This window comes from Prionailurus bengalensis, chromosome F2, assembly GCF_016509475.1.
Source record: "Prionailurus bengalensis isolate Pbe53 chromosome F2, Fcat_Pben_1.1_paternal_pri, whole genome shotgun sequence".
Taxonomy (NCBI): Eukaryota; Metazoa; Chordata; class Mammalia; order Carnivora; family Felidae; genus Prionailurus; species Prionailurus bengalensis.
In genome coordinates, this window is record NC_057353.1 from 16,060,796 (window position 1) to 16,077,933 (window position 17,138).

At 37.6% G+C, this 17,138-nt stretch overlaps 1 protein-coding gene across 1 annotated transcript in view; it reads right to left on the reverse strand.

Moving 5' to 3' along the window:
* Window positions 1–4,555: 4,555 nt before the first annotated feature.
* The window catches only part of ARMC1 (armadillo repeat containing 1), a 44,035-nt gene continuing 31,452 nt past the window's right edge, over window positions 4,556–17,138 (reverse strand). The window contains exons 5-7 of the mRNA XM_043601157.1: window positions 7,846–7,962; window positions 7,688–7,762; window positions 4,556–6,724 (exon numbers count right to left, since the gene is read on the reverse strand). Coding sequence (XP_043457092.1) covers window positions 6,533–6,724; window positions 7,688–7,762; window positions 7,846–7,962 — 384 coding nt within the window. The 3' untranslated portion in view covers window positions 4,556–6,532. The remainder of the gene's footprint in view (window positions 6,725–7,687; window positions 7,763–7,845; window positions 7,963–17,138) is intronic.

Here is a 17,138-nt window from a genome sequence, read left to right on the forward strand (position 1 = left end):
GATCTTGATCTCAGTAGGAATATACTTTGGGAAAGTAATGGACCATAAAAGACAGATCCCAAATGAAAAGTGACATAGCAGTTAAGAGGAAGAAGGAGGGGCACCTGGGTGGCTCAATCTGTTAAGCATCTTTTATTTTTTAATTTTTTTTAATGGTTATTTTTGAGAGACAGAGTGCAAGCAGGGGAGGGGCAGAGAGAGAGGTAGACACAGAATCTGAAGCAGGCTTCAGGCTCTGAGCTGTTAACACAGAGCCTGATGAAGGGCTCAAACCCACGAACGAGATCATGACCTGAGCTGAAGTTGGACAAAGGATCTGACTCTTGATTTCAGCTCAGGTCATGATAGCATGGTTTGTGAGATTGAGCCCTGCATCCAGCTCTGCACTGACAGTGCAGAGCTTGCTTGGGATTCTCGCTCTCTCAAAATAAAAATAAATGAGCACTTTTTAAGAAGAGGAAGAAGGAATCGTGGGGTGAAAACTGTTCACAGGACTTGTATAAGAAATGTTGGGAAATGGGGCGCCTGGGTGGCGCAGTCGGTTGAGCGTCCGACTTCAGCCAGGTCACGATCTTGCGGTCCGTGAGTTCGAGCCCCGCATCGGGCTCTGGGCTGATGGCTCGGAGCCTGGAGCCTGTTTCCGATTCTGTGTCTCCCTCTCTCTCTGCCCCTCCCCCATTCATGCTCTGTCTCTCTCTGTCCCAAAAATAAATAAACGTTGAAAAAAAAAATTTTTTTTTAAATAAATAAAAAAAAAAAGAAATGTTGGGAAATACTGTTACAATGTGTGAACTGCAAATATTTTTATTAAAGAAATGGACAAATCTCTTTAGTATGTTAATGGCCTTCTATAAATCAGGTAAGAAAACTCAAATCTCCCCTCTCCTCTGCCAAAAATGAAAAAAGGACAGTTCACAGAAAAAATACTCAAACAGCTCTTATATATATATAAAAAAGCTCTTATTCAGAAGATATCCCTTTTTTCTAGACCACAAAGGGCTAAATGTAGGATAATACACTTGGAGAGGCTGAAGAGAACAGAATTCTCATATCATTCTGATGAGAGAAGATACTAGAATAATCTCTAAGGAGGTAGGAACTATCAAAATTAAAGGCACTCTACAGGCTTTAATGTAGCAATTCTACATCTAGAAATCCACTCTACAGATACACTAAATACAGCACTATCTGTAATAGCAAAGGATTACAATCAAACCACTGGTTAAATAAATGGTGTAACATTAATACTGTGAAGCTGGGAAAACAGAAAGCTGCTTCACGCAAGGATATAGAATAATTTCTAAGATAATACTTCAAATGAAAAATCTAAGGTGCATGGCATTTTATTATATGTATGGGGAAAAAATGAAAAAGTTGGCAAATTTATAGAATATCCTTGATGGGCACACAGAATTAGTAACAATGGCTATCCCTGGTGAGAACTAGGTGACAGTGGTTCAAAGAGAATCACTTTTCACTGTATACCTATTTTGAACACTTAAAAAATTTTAAGTGTTGGGGCATCTGAGTTGCTCACTACGTTGAGCGTCCAACTTCAGCTCAGATCATGATCTCACAGTGGGAGTTCGAGCCCCATCCTGGATTCTGTGCTGACAGTTCAGAGCCCAGAGCCTTCCAATTCTGTGCCTCCCTCTCTCTCTGTCCCTCCATGGCTCATGCTCAGTCTCTCAAAAATAAATAAACATTAAAAAAAGTTTAAAGTGTTGGGGCGCCTGGGTGGCTCAGTCAGTTGAGCAACCAACTTCGGCTCGGGTCATGATCTCACAGTTCATGAGTTCAAGCCCCACATCAGGCTCGCCATTGTCAGCCTGGAGCCTGCTTGGGATCCTTAGTTTGCCCACCCCACCCAGAATAAATAAACAACAAAAAATTTTAAAATTAAAAAAATAAAACTTTAAAGTGTAGTAGTTCCTGGTTGGCTCAGTTGGTAGAACATGTAACTCCTTATCTCAGGGTCATGAGTTCAAGTCCTATGCTGGGCATAGAGCTTACTCACAAAAAAAAAAAAAAAAAAAAAAAAGAGATGAAAATTCAAGTGTATACTTCTTACTAACTGAAAGGGATTAAAAGAAAACAAATGAGATAAATCAAAATGTTTAGTTATTGATATTATTTGTGTTGTACGATGACAGAGGACTTGTTTTCTTTATGCATTTCTTTATGCATACTGAGCTTTTTCATAATAAAATATTTTAAAGGAGAGGATAGTATAAAGGAGGAAATTCCATGGGGCGCCTGGGTGGCTCAGTTGGGTAAGCATCCAACTCCTTTCGTTCAGGTCATGATCTCACAGTTTGTGAGTTTGAGCCCCACATAGGGCTCTGTGCTGACTGAGCCTGCTTGGGATTCTCTCTCTTGCTCTCTCTCTGTCCCTCCCCAGCTTGTGCTATCTCTGTCTCTCTCAAAATTAGTAAAAATTAAAAAAAAAAAAAAAAAAAAAAGAGAAAAAGGAGGAAATTCCAGATAAGAAAGAATCTGAGCAAAGATCTAGAGGGTAGGATGAATACAAAATACTTAGGTTACAATAAATAGACAAGATTAACTAAAGCAGACTTTCTCTAACAGAATAACAACTATGCCTTACATATAGAAAAATCTGTAATAATGCTATAGAATGTATGAAAGACTAGGTTGGTAGCTAAATTCTCATGGCATTTTTGGTGCTAGCCAAGCAGTCTAAACTAAGCCATGGGCCTTTGTTGACATCACAGCAGAAAATGACAAAAATACTGTTAAGATTAATCTGATAGATTAGAATGTGGCTATTCTAGAAGTAGCCAATTTCTGGCCCAAACATGTTTTATGTAGAACAGGTAGTATTTTAGAGGTCTGGAACAGCCACAAAGTCCAGAAGCTCGGCATTATTAAAAGCCCACAATCCACATGACAAAAATAGTTTCCCTCTTTAGACAGACCAGCTGCTCTACATGTATTTTCCTTTGTTGTGGCCTAACCAGACTTATTTCTTTCATGTACCTAACTTTCCTAGTGTCCAGAGTTTCTGATTGCTAACAGACATCCGAGTTAAGTCACTTGACATGATTCAGGCACAAGCGTCTGGATGGGAATGATGGTGGTAGAAAGGGAGAGGCACAGCAGCAGGACCCAAGATGCAGGCTGCCCTGCGACAGTGTAGACTCGGGAGCCAGACTGCCTCAGTAGGAGTCCTGGCTTCACCATTTGCCAGCTCTGTCACCTGGGACTAATGAGCTACTTACTATTTCTCTGCCTCACTTTCCCTATCTGTAACATGAACACACCAAAGTACCTACCTCATAGTTGTTCAGGGTTAGAGGACGAAGTATCTGTAAAGCACTTAGCACGGTGGCGGACACAGAATTAGTTTTTAAGTCTACTCCATGCCTACCATGAGCTTGGTTCTAAGAGAAATAAAAATTCAGACTTTACATCTGATAGGGATAGTAAAGGAAAGGGGAGCTATCAAAGATGATGATACAATGGAGACTCAGAAATTATCGACACAAAGGTAACTGAAATCTTGACAACAGATGAATTCATCAAGGGACATTCAGAAAAAAATCACGTAGCAGTGAACTAATCTCAAACATTACCTTCTGATTGGACAGAGAAAGATGAGGAGCCAGAGTGTGTTTAGCAAGGCATAGGGTCTCACTTGGAATTCAGGACAAGAATAGAATCGTGTCAAACTTCTAGAAACAATAATTCCATCTTACAATTTTAAGATTTTAGTTTCATTACACATGATGATCTCACTGCATTCAAATAATGACCCCATAAAGTAGAATTATCTCCATTCCATCAATGAAAAAAAACCTCACAGATAAATTATTACCTAAAATTACAGTAAGTTATAAAACAGGAAATTAAAACAATAAATAAATAAATAAATAAATAAATAAATAAATAAATAAATAAATAATCTATGAAAATTCTATAAGAATCAGGATATTATAAATTAATCTTAACTTCATTCAAGAGCAAGTATTATGCTTCTCTCCTACTTTTTTGAAAAATGAAAAACAAATGACAAAACAAATGACGAAACTTGCTAATAATAACCAATAAATCAGAAACAAACATGCCAGGAAAAAAAAAAAAGAAAAAAAGAAAGAAACAACCTGACATTTTTCCTATCTGACCAACAAGTTAATCACTATCTTTCATTTATTTTTACAGATTCAAAAAAAAAATCTTGTTCATCCTCCTAAAAAAAAATATTTGAGCACTTACTACTAGCCACGTACAGCTACAGACTTTCTCAGTTCTCAAAGAGTTAAGCTGGGGAGAAAGACTGGTAAATATAATTTCAAGCTAATATGATAAATGCTACAATGAATGCATGTACAGGAAATATGATAAATGCTACAATGAATGCATGTACAGGAGCGGCTGATCCAAACCCAGGGAGAGGCAGGTGTGGGGCTGGGAAGGAGCTGAACGAAGATGCATGGGAATTAGTTGGGTAACGCACCTGCAGGGAGCTAGGAGAAGGTGCCAGGCAGTGTGAATACAAACAGGCTCGAGAGTAACAATAATGTTTCCATCACAAAAATGCAATATCCATTCAATTTTAATTGTGTTACCTTTTATTATTTTACAATATATTTCAAAAAAATGCCGTTACAGTTGCCTTAACTGCTCTATAAGACCTGGAATAAAAGAACACTTAGAACACACAGACATCAAGCTGTTAATACCTACTTGTACTGAACCATTGCTACCAAGAGATGTAGTTTTTTAAATAGGCAGATGTGTGGCAATGCAAAATAAAATACAAACTTGTTAGAACAGTAAACTTTGTTTTAATGGCTATAGAAAGGAGGTGGTTTTGTTTTCATTTTTCAACACATCTGGTTCTGGCAGCAAGCTGTATTATGCATTTAAAGCAATCCATGCCCTGAAAGCTTCTATTTGCAGTTGTGTATGTCATCTGAATCAGAGCCCAGATACATGAAAAATATCATTCCAATACCCTCAATACCCCTCCCTCCAGAAGGTCGTGAACTCAAGATTCTTGTTGGTGAAGTATTTTACAAGAATTTTTTTTACAGTGACACTGGATGCTTTTAATTTTCTCTAAAAGAGAAGCAATGAAAATGCAAGGAAACCCTCCAGGGTCCAACTTTCACTTCACATTCTCCCCAAGTAGTAAAATAGCAGCTCTACATGTTGATGAAAAAGAATTTCAATTTCTCGATATTAGTTTCTTCTTAATCATATTAGCACTAAAATTTATCTGGATTTAGCTGGATTTCCAAAAGGAAAATTTTATGTGCCAAATATTTCAGGAATTTAATAAAGCATTACATATATGTAATTAGCTCTTATCTACCAAAAAATATATATGTATATATATATTTATATTTATTTCTCTTACCTTCACTGAAGTTCTTTTTTTCTGGCTGGATATGAGAAACAAGATTAAGTGGACCAATGCTGGCTTTATTTCTTCATAAGCAATAATTTGAGTCTTTTTTTCATTCAGTACGACTGGATGTTCATAATAAATTCATACAAGGCAATACAAGGAAATACCTACTGAATAGGCATCTGCCAAACAATTCACGTTTCAAGGTTAGACTCTATCTACCAAGTGGCACTATGGCATTATATAGGCATTCAACTTTTGTTTTCTTTTTCAAGTCTGTCAGTTCTTTACTATTTTTTTTCTAGCAAGGATGGTATATAATCACAAAGTCAGGCCTAGAGACCATTTATAGTTGCTCCCAATACTACGTTGGACGGAAATCTTAAGAGCTGATATAAACCAAACTAAAGAGTAGTCAACTGGAACCACATCTGGTCACATTCACATAGTCTCCAATAGTACTTTGCTAATATACAGGTTTCCTTCTTCTTGACTGATTTTGTGTTAGTCTTATTAAAATTACAACAAATAAGATTGCAAAGTTTTTGTCAGCTTGTATTTTTAGAGAACTCCTACGTTCATATGAATATACTGTAATTCACAAAATGTCTTTATAGTAATGTTCTTTCTATAAACATGGTTGGCAAAATAAAAAAGGCACAAGAGGGGGATAATGAGAAATGTTTTCAACTTTCAGTGAAGAGTACCCAAGCAAGTATCTTTCATGAAGAAAAGCAGAGAAAAATGTTCAGTAATTCATGCACAACTTGAGCCAAAACAAACAAAAACTTCTCTTCAGATAGGTCCTGAGGCTTGAGGAGAAAACAAGTTTTCCTAATCACGTGCTCCATGTAAAATAAAATGTAAAGCTGCACATATATGTGTTTGGTTTAACAGTGGACCCATGTTTTTTAAAAAGTGAGGCAATTAAAGGAAAACAAAACCAAAATACCTTGATAAAGGAACTCCACCTGTAGCCTCTGTCCTTTTTACCACTGAGCAGGGCAAAACGTCCAATAAAATGTAAAATGCAGCATACGCAATCATGTAATCTAAAAACTTTTCATGATAACTTATTGCAAATTGCACTTGACAGTTCACCACAACAATGGAAAACTGGCCCCTTGTTAGTTCACACAGTCCTTGAGACCCAAACTGAAGTCACCAGTAGAACGATCTGGATAAAAAGTTTGCCGCTGTGCTCAGCCAGCTAGCTCCACCCTCTGGGTGTGAGCCGACCCGGGACACTGCTTTATCCTGTTCTTTTGTGGGACTCTCATCCTCAGGCAGGTAGTCGGGCAGCTCTGTGTTCTGTTCTACTTCCACAGGCGTATCTTGGAACGGGACCAGCATCTGATATAGACAACACGTTAAGAGTTATTACAAAATCAACCCAATCGACAAAGGTATATGTCGTAAATTAAAGGTCAACTATACACCTCACTCTAATCACTGTATTTATTCTCAGTGACAATAGTCATTTAAAAATTTTCCTCTTATATGAAGGTAGGCCCAACTGTTGAGCACTGCATTAGGCAGAGAGACACATGAAAAGATGCTTTTCTCCTGAGGCTCCAGAAATAAATGTGCAACCTCTCTGCTTTTAAAGAAAACAAAAGCAAGTACCTGGCTACTGTGGGCCCCGAAGGGCCACTGAACCTTTCTATGGGAACACAAATAAGTTAAGGGGATGTAGATTTGTTTTCCCTATCACAAAGCTGGTGGCGAAAGAAGTAAGAGGCAAAGGTTTTCACTGTATTTACCTACCCAATTGTGGGATAGAGCTTTATTATTTGGATTGACAAAAAGTAACTAAGGTTAGAAAGAAGTATTTAAAAACCAACACAGAGGTGCCTGGGTGGCTCAGTCGGTTGAGCATCTGACTCTTGATTTCAGCTCAGGTCATGATCCCAGGGTCTTGGGATCAAGCCCTGTATCAGGCTATGTGCTAAGCATGGAAACTACTTAAGATTCTCTCTGCCCCTCTACCCTTCTCACTCTCTCTAAAATAACATAACATACATAAAATAAAACCAACACAAGGAACCTATATATCCTTTATTTCCATGTAAAATTAGAAAGACGTCTCCACTGAGAAAAAGAATAGACTCTGAAATCCACAAAATTTAAGAACAGACCCTGAAATCTACAATAGATCTCTCTAGAAAAGAGCTGTTAGCCAAGAAACAAGATAATCTGACCCAACCACACTCCTATATATTTGGCAACTAACAGCCTGAAAATACTAGCAATCTGACAGCCATAAAGAATAATCAAGAGTCAGGTATAAAGAAAACTAAATTAAAAAGCATTTACCTCTTCTCCACTTTCACTTTTCACAACTTGCTGAGCCTTCATAACCTTGGTTGATGCTATTGCTGATGCCAAAGCCTAGGCCAGGATAAAAAGGGAAATTTGAACACTGATTTGTTTACCTATAACCTCAAGCATATTCAGCCATTTAAAATACTAACCTCTGCTTTCAAATCTGAACGGATCCGCACCACACATCTTTGAACAGCCATTTGAAAAGTAAAGCTAATAACACCTTTAATTTTTAACAAAGCCTCTTCACAGAGATTTCTCCGAGACTGAAAAGGTAAAAGCAAATTATTATTACAATTGACAAAATGTTAAACAAATCAACTCAAACCACACTGAATTAGTCATTATATGGACGGTGGGGGGGTGGGGTGGGGTTGGGGGGAGGGAGCAAATGTCCCTATTTCAGTTCTACCATCTCATATATGAGGGCATACTGGGGGTGCTATTTAGTCAAGCTTACTAAATTTTATAAGATCAACAGAACAGTAATTTCTTCTGGATCTTTTCAAGCTTCATTACTAATACTTAGTTTTAATCCTTTTTATCAGAAATAAGTTAGCCAGTGTTGATTTATATCTCAATGCAAATGGAATGAAGAATAATACAGAAAAAAATGCTGAAAAGCAGAGGTTCCTCTAGCTCAAAGGTAAGCAAATTATAGTCTGCCAGCTGTTTTTATAAATAAAGTTTTACTGGAACACAGCTACACACATTTGTTTACATAATGACTGAGGCTAGTTTCATACTATAGCAGAGTTAGTAGTTAGAATAGACTATATGCCCTTCCAAATCTAAAATATTTACAATCTGACCCTTTAACAAAAACATCTGCTGAACCCTGCTCTTAAAAATCTCTAAGGTTAAATTGTGATGTCACAATTAGTATTCAGTATTTGAGTCACTATTTCTTTTTTAATTTTTTTTAATGTTTATTTATTATTGAGAGACAGAGAGACAGAGCATGAGGAAGGTAGGGGCAGAGAGAGAGGGAGACACAGAATCTGAAGCAAGCTCCAGGCTCTGAGCTGTCAGCACAGAGCCCAACACGGGGCTCAAATTCAAAAACCGCAAGATCATGACCTGAGCCGAAGTCGGATGCCTAACCAACTGAGCCACCCAGATGCCCCGAGTCACTATTTCTTAAAGCACTTGGTATTTATAAACATCACTGTACCCTTTATTTATGGCATTCTCAGTGGTTACCACTGCATTCTCAAGGGTTATTAATACCCTCTTTTTAGTTCTCATTTTCCTCTGATAACACAATATAACATATCCTTCAATGTCTCTTTAATACACTATTAATAATACTCTAATAACACACTACTTAGACACTGATTATTCCATCTCTGTCTCATCTTACCTCCAAGGTCCAGTGCCTTAAACTAAGTGATTTTCTTTCTACTTCATCCCTCAGTAGACTATTCTCATCACTTTAGTCATCATTACCATGGAGAAAAGGGACATACATCTCCAGTATGACTTTATTTTCATTTGTTATCAGATACATCCACTTGGATATGAAGTGGTCATCTCAAACACAAGACCCAAAGCAAAAATGGACTAAAAAGTAACTAGTTTCACCATATCCTTCCTTCCACCTCTCGCTCACATATTATCACCATCTCTATATTTTCCTGTGTCTGTATTGAGACCAGGTTCTGTCTGATTCAGTACTTCTTCGTTGACAAGAATCTGCAATTGGCCCCACGTCTCTGGATCACGCTGAGAAACACGATCTTCAAATTATTTGATTCACTCTTTTCTTCCATTGAATATTATGAGTCTTCAAACTCATTCCCACGATCCTTCAAAAGAACTCTTATCATTGCTTATCTCCCTCCTAGCATTATAGGAGGGTGCTAAAGTCAACTTGCTAATATTGTATTTTAGATTTCAGCAATCACTTCCATACAATATATCAGCCTATATTTTTGTGTGTGCTGTGCTGAGTTTTATTAGTTGGTTTCAGCTAGCTTTAAAAAGCAACTATATTATCCTTATTCATTAAAGTTAAACAGATGGTGGGGCACCTGGGTGACTCAGTCAGTTAAGTGTCTGACTTCAGCCCAGGTACTGATCTCACAGGTCCTGAGTTCAAGCCCCAAGTCTGGCTCTGCACAGACAGCTCGGAGCCTGCTTCAGATTCTGTGTCTCCCTCTCTCTGCCCCTCCCCAACTTGTGTTCTCTCTCTCAAAAATAAAGAAATGAATCTTTTAAAAAGTAATAAAATTAAATAGATGGCATTGGTGGTATTTTATGTATCTTAGTATCTTACATTTAATCAATTTACATTTACTGAGCTTGCTTTCTAGAAACTTTTCAGGATCTTGTGGCCCCAGTTGCAGTAAGATAGTTGTGAACTATCTTATTTGGCAATGTCATGGATGATATGCATATGAAAAACTCCCCGCCTCCCCACCCTTATTTACTGAATCCTAAATCCTGAGACCTAAATGCTGCAACAGCACAACCAGAAAAAGCTGTGGATAATCTAATGTAACCTACCAGGCATAGCTAAAGAGGTAAGTGGTAATTTACCAGTTGCTACCACTAAATATGTAAAGTTATATGACTTATCACTGCTCAAAATAACTTCAGGGAGACTTCTAAATCCAGTCAAGATGGAGAAACTGGGACTGGAATTAGCCTTCAGGCTTAAACAACTACAAAGAGACAAAATAAAATGAATAAAACAACGATTTCCAAACAGTGGAAAACAAACATCCCTGAAAGAAGGAAAATAAAGTGAGCGCCACAAGGTCATCAACATATTGCCTAGAAAGTTTCCAGGCTATAACTTAGGAAAGGAGAACTCAAGGTGAACCTGCAGTCTCCTTCAATTAAGGACACAGTTGAAAATTCAGGGAGGTCAAGGCAACTATAATTCGCAGGACAAAGCACAGGAGAGGGCAGAGCTGTGCAGAGAGGGTCCACAGAGACAAAGCATGTACTAGAGATCTGCAATGAGATCCCCTCAGGTTTTCAGCTGAATGATGATCTGTACATGCATGTGAACAAAGAACCGGAGGCTGGATGAATAACCAGACTGGAAAGGAATAGAAGGAACAGTTCTGCAAGCTCAAACCATGCTGAAAATACTTCATGTTCCCATCAGACAGAGTATAAAAACTTTTATAAACATGGGGTATGAACAAAGAACCCAGAAGAGTATTGCCTCAGTAGTGTAGCAAAATTATCCCTAGGATAAAGGGTGCTATGGTTCTGCCTAACAAAGCTTAAAAGCAAGCCTCAAAAAGATCTGTTAGTAAGTAACTGTGATCTAAAACAAATCTCAAGAGAGGTGCCTGGGTGGCTCAGTCGGTTAAGCATTCGACTTCGGCTCAGGTCATGATCTCGCGGTCCGTGGGTTTGAGCCCCGTGTCAGGCTCTGTGCTGACAGCTCAGAGCCTGGAGCCTGTTTCAGATTCTGTGTCTCCCTCTTTCTCTGACCCTCCCCTGTTCATGCTCTCTCTCTGTCTCAAAAATAAATAAATGTTAAAAAAAAATTTTTTTTTAAATCTCAAGAATATTTTCAAAGGATGTACATACAAATAAATACGTGCTGTACCCAACAAAGTAAAATTTGCAATGCCTGGCACCTAATCAAAAATTACCAAGAATGCAAAGAAGCAAAAAAAAAAAAAAAAGCAACCAATAATTATAAAAGTCAATCTGTAATTACAAAAATCAATCTATAGAAACATACTCAAAAGGCAGAGATGATTAAATTAGTACATAAAGACATTATGGTTATTCCACCCCTCTTTTTTTATGTTCCAGTAGATCCATGCTATGGAAATATAAAAAAGACCCAAATCAAACTTCTGGAAATGAAATAAAATAATGTCTATGTTAAAAAAAAATACACTGAATGAGATTAACAGGAAATAAATGCCTACAAAAGAAAACTTCAACAAATATAGCAACAGGAACTATCCAAAATGAAACAGAGGGGGAAAAAAAGGAATTGAAAACAAAATGAGCAGAGTATCAGTGAGCTGTGAGACTTTACACGGCTGAATATGTATAACAGGAATCCTTGAAAAACCCAGGGGAAAGGGGGACGGAAAAAATATTTGAAGAAATAATGGAGAAAACTGTCCAAATTTGCTGCATATGATAAACCCAGAGATCCAAGAAGCTGAATGAACATGAATAAAATTATACCAAGGCACATTATAAACGGCTCAAAAACAGTGATAAAAGAGAAACTCTTAGAAGCAGGAAGAGTGGGAAAAATAAGATCTATTAAGAAGAACACAAATAACAGAATCCTAAACAGAAACAATGCAAGGAAGAAGACGGTGGACCAATGCCTTGAAGTATGGTTAAAGAAATTAAGAAAGAAAAGAAATCCTGTCACCTAGAATTTCACATGCACTGAAAATATCTTTCAAAAAAAAATAAAATAAGGACTCTCACAGACATACAAAATTGAAGGAGTTACACTTCAAGATCTGACTTTCAAAAATGAAAGAATAGCTGGAGCACCTGGGTGGCTCAGTCGGTTAAGCAACTGACTCTTGTCTTCATTTTGGTTCAGGACATGATTTCACATTTCGTGGGATCGAGCCCTGTATCAGGTTCTGTGCTGACAACAAAGCCTGCTTGGTATTCTGTCTCTCCCTCTCTCTCTGCCACTTCCTCCTCTAGCTCTCTCTCAAATAAATCAATCTTAAAAAAACTGAACAGCATAGCTGGACAGATGAGCATGGAAAAGAAGATTTAATCAACAGTATAAACCAACTAATAGTAATAAACACTTAGAATACTCCCAACAACAGTATATACATTCTCAGGTGCATATGGAACATTCCCCAAGACAGACCATGAAACAAGCCTCAGTAAACAGAAAATGATTGAAATCACACAATATTGTCAAATCACATGAAATGAAATTAGAAATTTGTAACAAGGAAATTTGGAAAATTCAGAAATACATGGAAATTAACCAACAAACTCCTAAATTACCAATGTATCGAAAAAAGAAATCACACACAAAAAATACTTGGAGATGAATAAAATGAGAATATATCAAATCTTATGGGATATAGAGAAAAGAATGAACAAAAATTTCTAGCTGTAGTAACTATATTAAATAGAAGAAAATTTCAAATCAGTAACCTATATTTCCATTCTAAGAAAGCCCAAAGCAAGCAGATGGAAAGAAACAATAAAGATTAGAGCAGGGAAAAGAAAAATAGAGAAAAGGGGGAAATATAGAAAAAAAACTAATGAAGCTAAAAATTGGTTCTCTGAAAAAACATCAACAAAACTGACAAACCTTTTAGCTAGACTAACCATGAAAAAGAGAAAAAAAACTCAAATTACTAAAATCAGGAATAAGACAGGACATTATGACCAATCCGAAACAAAAGGATTATAAGCAAATACTATGAACAACTGTATGCCAACACAGTAGATAACCTCAATGAAATGGGAAAATTCCTAGAAAAATAAAATTACCAAAAGTGACTCAAGAAAATAATGGGAGTTTGAATAGACATACAGTAATTAAAGAGATTAAATCAATTATCAGGAAATATCCTACAAAGAAAAGCTCAGAACTAAATGGTTTCACTGGTTAACACTATCAATGTTTAATGAAGAACAAATAGCAATCTTTCAACAATCTTTCAATGTTTAATGAAGAATCAATAGCAAGTCTCATCAAAACACTTCCCAATTCATTTTATTTATTAGGTATTTTTTTAATGTTAATTTATTCTGAGAGAGAAAGAGCACACAAGCAGGGGAGGAGCACAGAAAGACAGAGAGAAAGAATCCCAAGCAGGCTCAGCACAGAGCCTGACTTGGGTCTCAATCTCAAGAACCATGAGATCATGACCTGAGCCAAAACCAAGAGTCAGAGGCTTAACCAACCGAGCCACCCAGGTGCCCCATCCCAACTCATTTTATGAAGCCAGTATTACCCGGATACCAATATCAGAAAAATACATCACATGAAAAAAAATTATAAATAAAACTATAAAATATCCTGTATGAATACATATGCAAAATGCTTCAACAGAATCCCAGCAAACTGAATCCAGCAGCATATTAAAAAGATTATACACCATGATGAATTGGGATTTATCATAGGAATGAAAGGTTGATTCAAAGTATGAAAATCATCAATGTAATACATGGTATTAACAGAACTCAACTCAACAATGAAAAGACAAATAATAAGCAATCTAAAAGCAGACAATGAAGGGGGACCCAGGTGGCTGTGGGTGCCTGGGTGGTTCACTCGGTTAAGTGTCCGACTCTTGTTTTCGGCTCAGATCATGATCTCACAGCTCTTGAGTTTGAGCCCTACATCGGGCTCTGTGCTCACAGCCCTAAACTTGATTGGAATTCTCTCTCTTCCTCTTTCTCTGACCCTGCCCTGCTCATTTGTTCTCTTAAAATAAATAAACTTAAAAAAAAATTGTTTTAAATAGACAATGAATAGGATTTTCTCCAAAAGAGATATCTGTGATAAAGATATATACAATAAATCCTGTATCAACCACTGAAAAATGGCCAAAAGCAGATGAAAAGATACTCAACACCGTTAGTCACTAGGGAAATGCAAATTAAAACCACAATATGATACCATTTCACACCAGTACTAAACAACAACAGATGGCACAAGAACAGATACCCAGATCAATGGAATACAGAACCCAGAAATGGCCCCACAAACGTATGGGCAACTAATCTTTGACAAAGCCGGAAAGAATATCCAATGGAATAAAGACCGTCTCTTCAGCAAGTGGTGCTGGGAAAAGTGGACAGCGACATGCAGAAATATGAACCTGGACCACTTTCTTACACCATACACAAAAATAAACTCAAAATGGATGAAAGACCTCAAAGTAAGACAGGAAGCCATCAAAATCCTTGAGGAGAAAGCAGGCAAAAACCTCTCTGACCTTGGCCGTAGCCACTTCTTACTCAACACATCTCTGGAGGCAAAGGAAACCAAAGCAAAAATGAACTACTGGGACCTCATCAAAATAAAAAGCTTCTGCACAGCGAAGGAAACCATTAGCAAAACTAAAAGGCAATCAACAGAATGGGAGAAGATATTTGCAAACGACATATCAGATAAAGGGTTAGTATCCAAAATCTACAAAGAACTTATCAAACTCAACACCCAAAAAACAAATAATCCAGTGAAGACATGGGCAAAAGACATGAATAGACACTTCTCCAAAGAAGACATCCAGATGGTCAACCGACACATGAAAAAATACTCAACATCACTCATCATCAGGGAAATACAAATCAAAACCACAATGAGATACCACCTCACACCTGTCAGGATGGCTCACATTAACAGCTCAGGCCACAACAGACGTTGGCGAGCATGCAGAGAAAGAGGATCTCTTTTGCACTATTGGTGGGAATGCAAGCTGGTGCAGCCCCTCTGGAAAACAGTATGGAGTTCCTCAAAAAACTAAAAATAGAACTACCCTACGACCCAGCAATTGCACTACTAGGCATTTATCCAAGGGATAAAGGTGTGCTGTTTCGAAGGGAAACATGCACCCCCATGTTTACAGCAGCACTATCAACAATAGCCAAAGTATGGAAAGAGCCCAGATGTCCATCAATGGATGAATGGATAAAGAAAAAGTGGTATACACACACACACACACACACACACACACACACACACACACACACACAGGAGTATTACTCGGCAATCAAAAAGAATGAAATCTTGTCATTTGCAACTACGTGGATGGAAGTGGAGGGTATTATGCCAAGTGAAATTAGTCAGAGAAAGACAAAAATCTTATGACTTCACTCATATGAGGACTTTAAGAGACAAAACAGATGAACATAAGGGAAGGGAAACAAAAATAATATAAAAACAGGGAGGGGGACAAAACAGAAGAGACTCATAAATATGGAGAACAAACAGGATTGCTGGAGGGGTTGTGGGAGGGGGGCTGGGCTAAATGGGTAAGGGGCACTAAGGAATCTACTCCTGAAATCATTGTTTCACTATACACTATCTAATTTGGATGTAAATTTTAAAAAGTAAAAAATAAAGTTAAATTATAAAAACAAACAAACACACAAACAACAACAGAAATGTATGTTGACAATGCTGTGGAGAAACCAGACCCCACATCTGCTGCTGATGGAATATAAAATGATGCAGTCACTGTAGAAAACACTCTAGCAGTTGCTCAAAAAGCTAAACAAAGTTACGGTATCACCCAGCAGCTGTACCCCTCGTAACATACCCGAAAGAACTGAGAACATACATCCACACAAAAACTTATACACAAATCTTCACAGAATTATACATAATAGCCAAAAAGTGGAAACAACCCAAATGTCCATCAACTGATAAATGTACTGATGTACTGATACACACTACAATAGGGGTGAACTATGAAAACATTATGCAAAGTGAAAGCTAGACATGAAAGGTAACATATCCTATGATTCCATTTATGTGTAATGTCCAGAAGAGGCAAATCCACAGACAGAAAGTAAATTAGTGGCTGTCACGGGCAACCCATTAGTGACTGCTAATGGGTATGAGGCTTCCTTTTGGGGTGATGAAATGTTCAGGAATTAGACAATGGTGATGGCTGCACAACCCTATAAATATACTAAAAGCACTGAATTGAACACTTTAAAATGGCAAATTTATAGTATGTGAATTCTATTTCAATTAAAAAAAAAAAAAACCTGAAAGAATTCAACCTCAGCAGACTTGTACTGCTATAAAAAACGTTAACAGAAGTCCTTGAGACAGGGGCGCCTGGGTGGCTCAGTAGGTTGGGTGTCCAACTTCAGCTCAGGTCATGATATCACGGTTCATGGATTTGAGCCCCATGTCGGGCTCTGTGCTGACAGCTCAGAGCATGGAGCCTGCTTCAGATTCTGTGTCTCCCTCTCTCTCTGCGCTCCTCCCCTGCTCGCATTCTGTCTCTGTCTCTCTCAAAAATAAACAGTCAAAAAATTTTAGAAAGAAAAAAAAAGAAGTCCTTGAGACAGAAGGAAAATAGTATCAGATGAAAAATACAGAATTTACACAAAGGAATAAAGAGCCCTGGAAACGGCAAAAATGTAAATAGACAGAAAATACTTTTTATTTTTAAATGTCTTAAAAGAAACTGACTTTTCAAAATCATAGAGACAGAAAGTAAAACAGTGGTTGCCAGGGGCTGGGGGAAAGGAAGAAAGCGGAGTGACTGTTTAATGAGTACAGAGTTTCAGTTTTACAAAACAAAAAAGTTGTACATTCATAAGAAGTATAGAGGTGATGGTTACACAACATTATGAATGTATTTCATACCACCGAACTATATACCTAACAATAGTTAAAACTGTAAATTTGGGGGCACCTGGGTGACTTAGTTGGTGGAGCGTCTGACTTTGGCTGAGGTCATGATCTCACAGTTCGTGGGTTCAAGCCCCGCCTCGG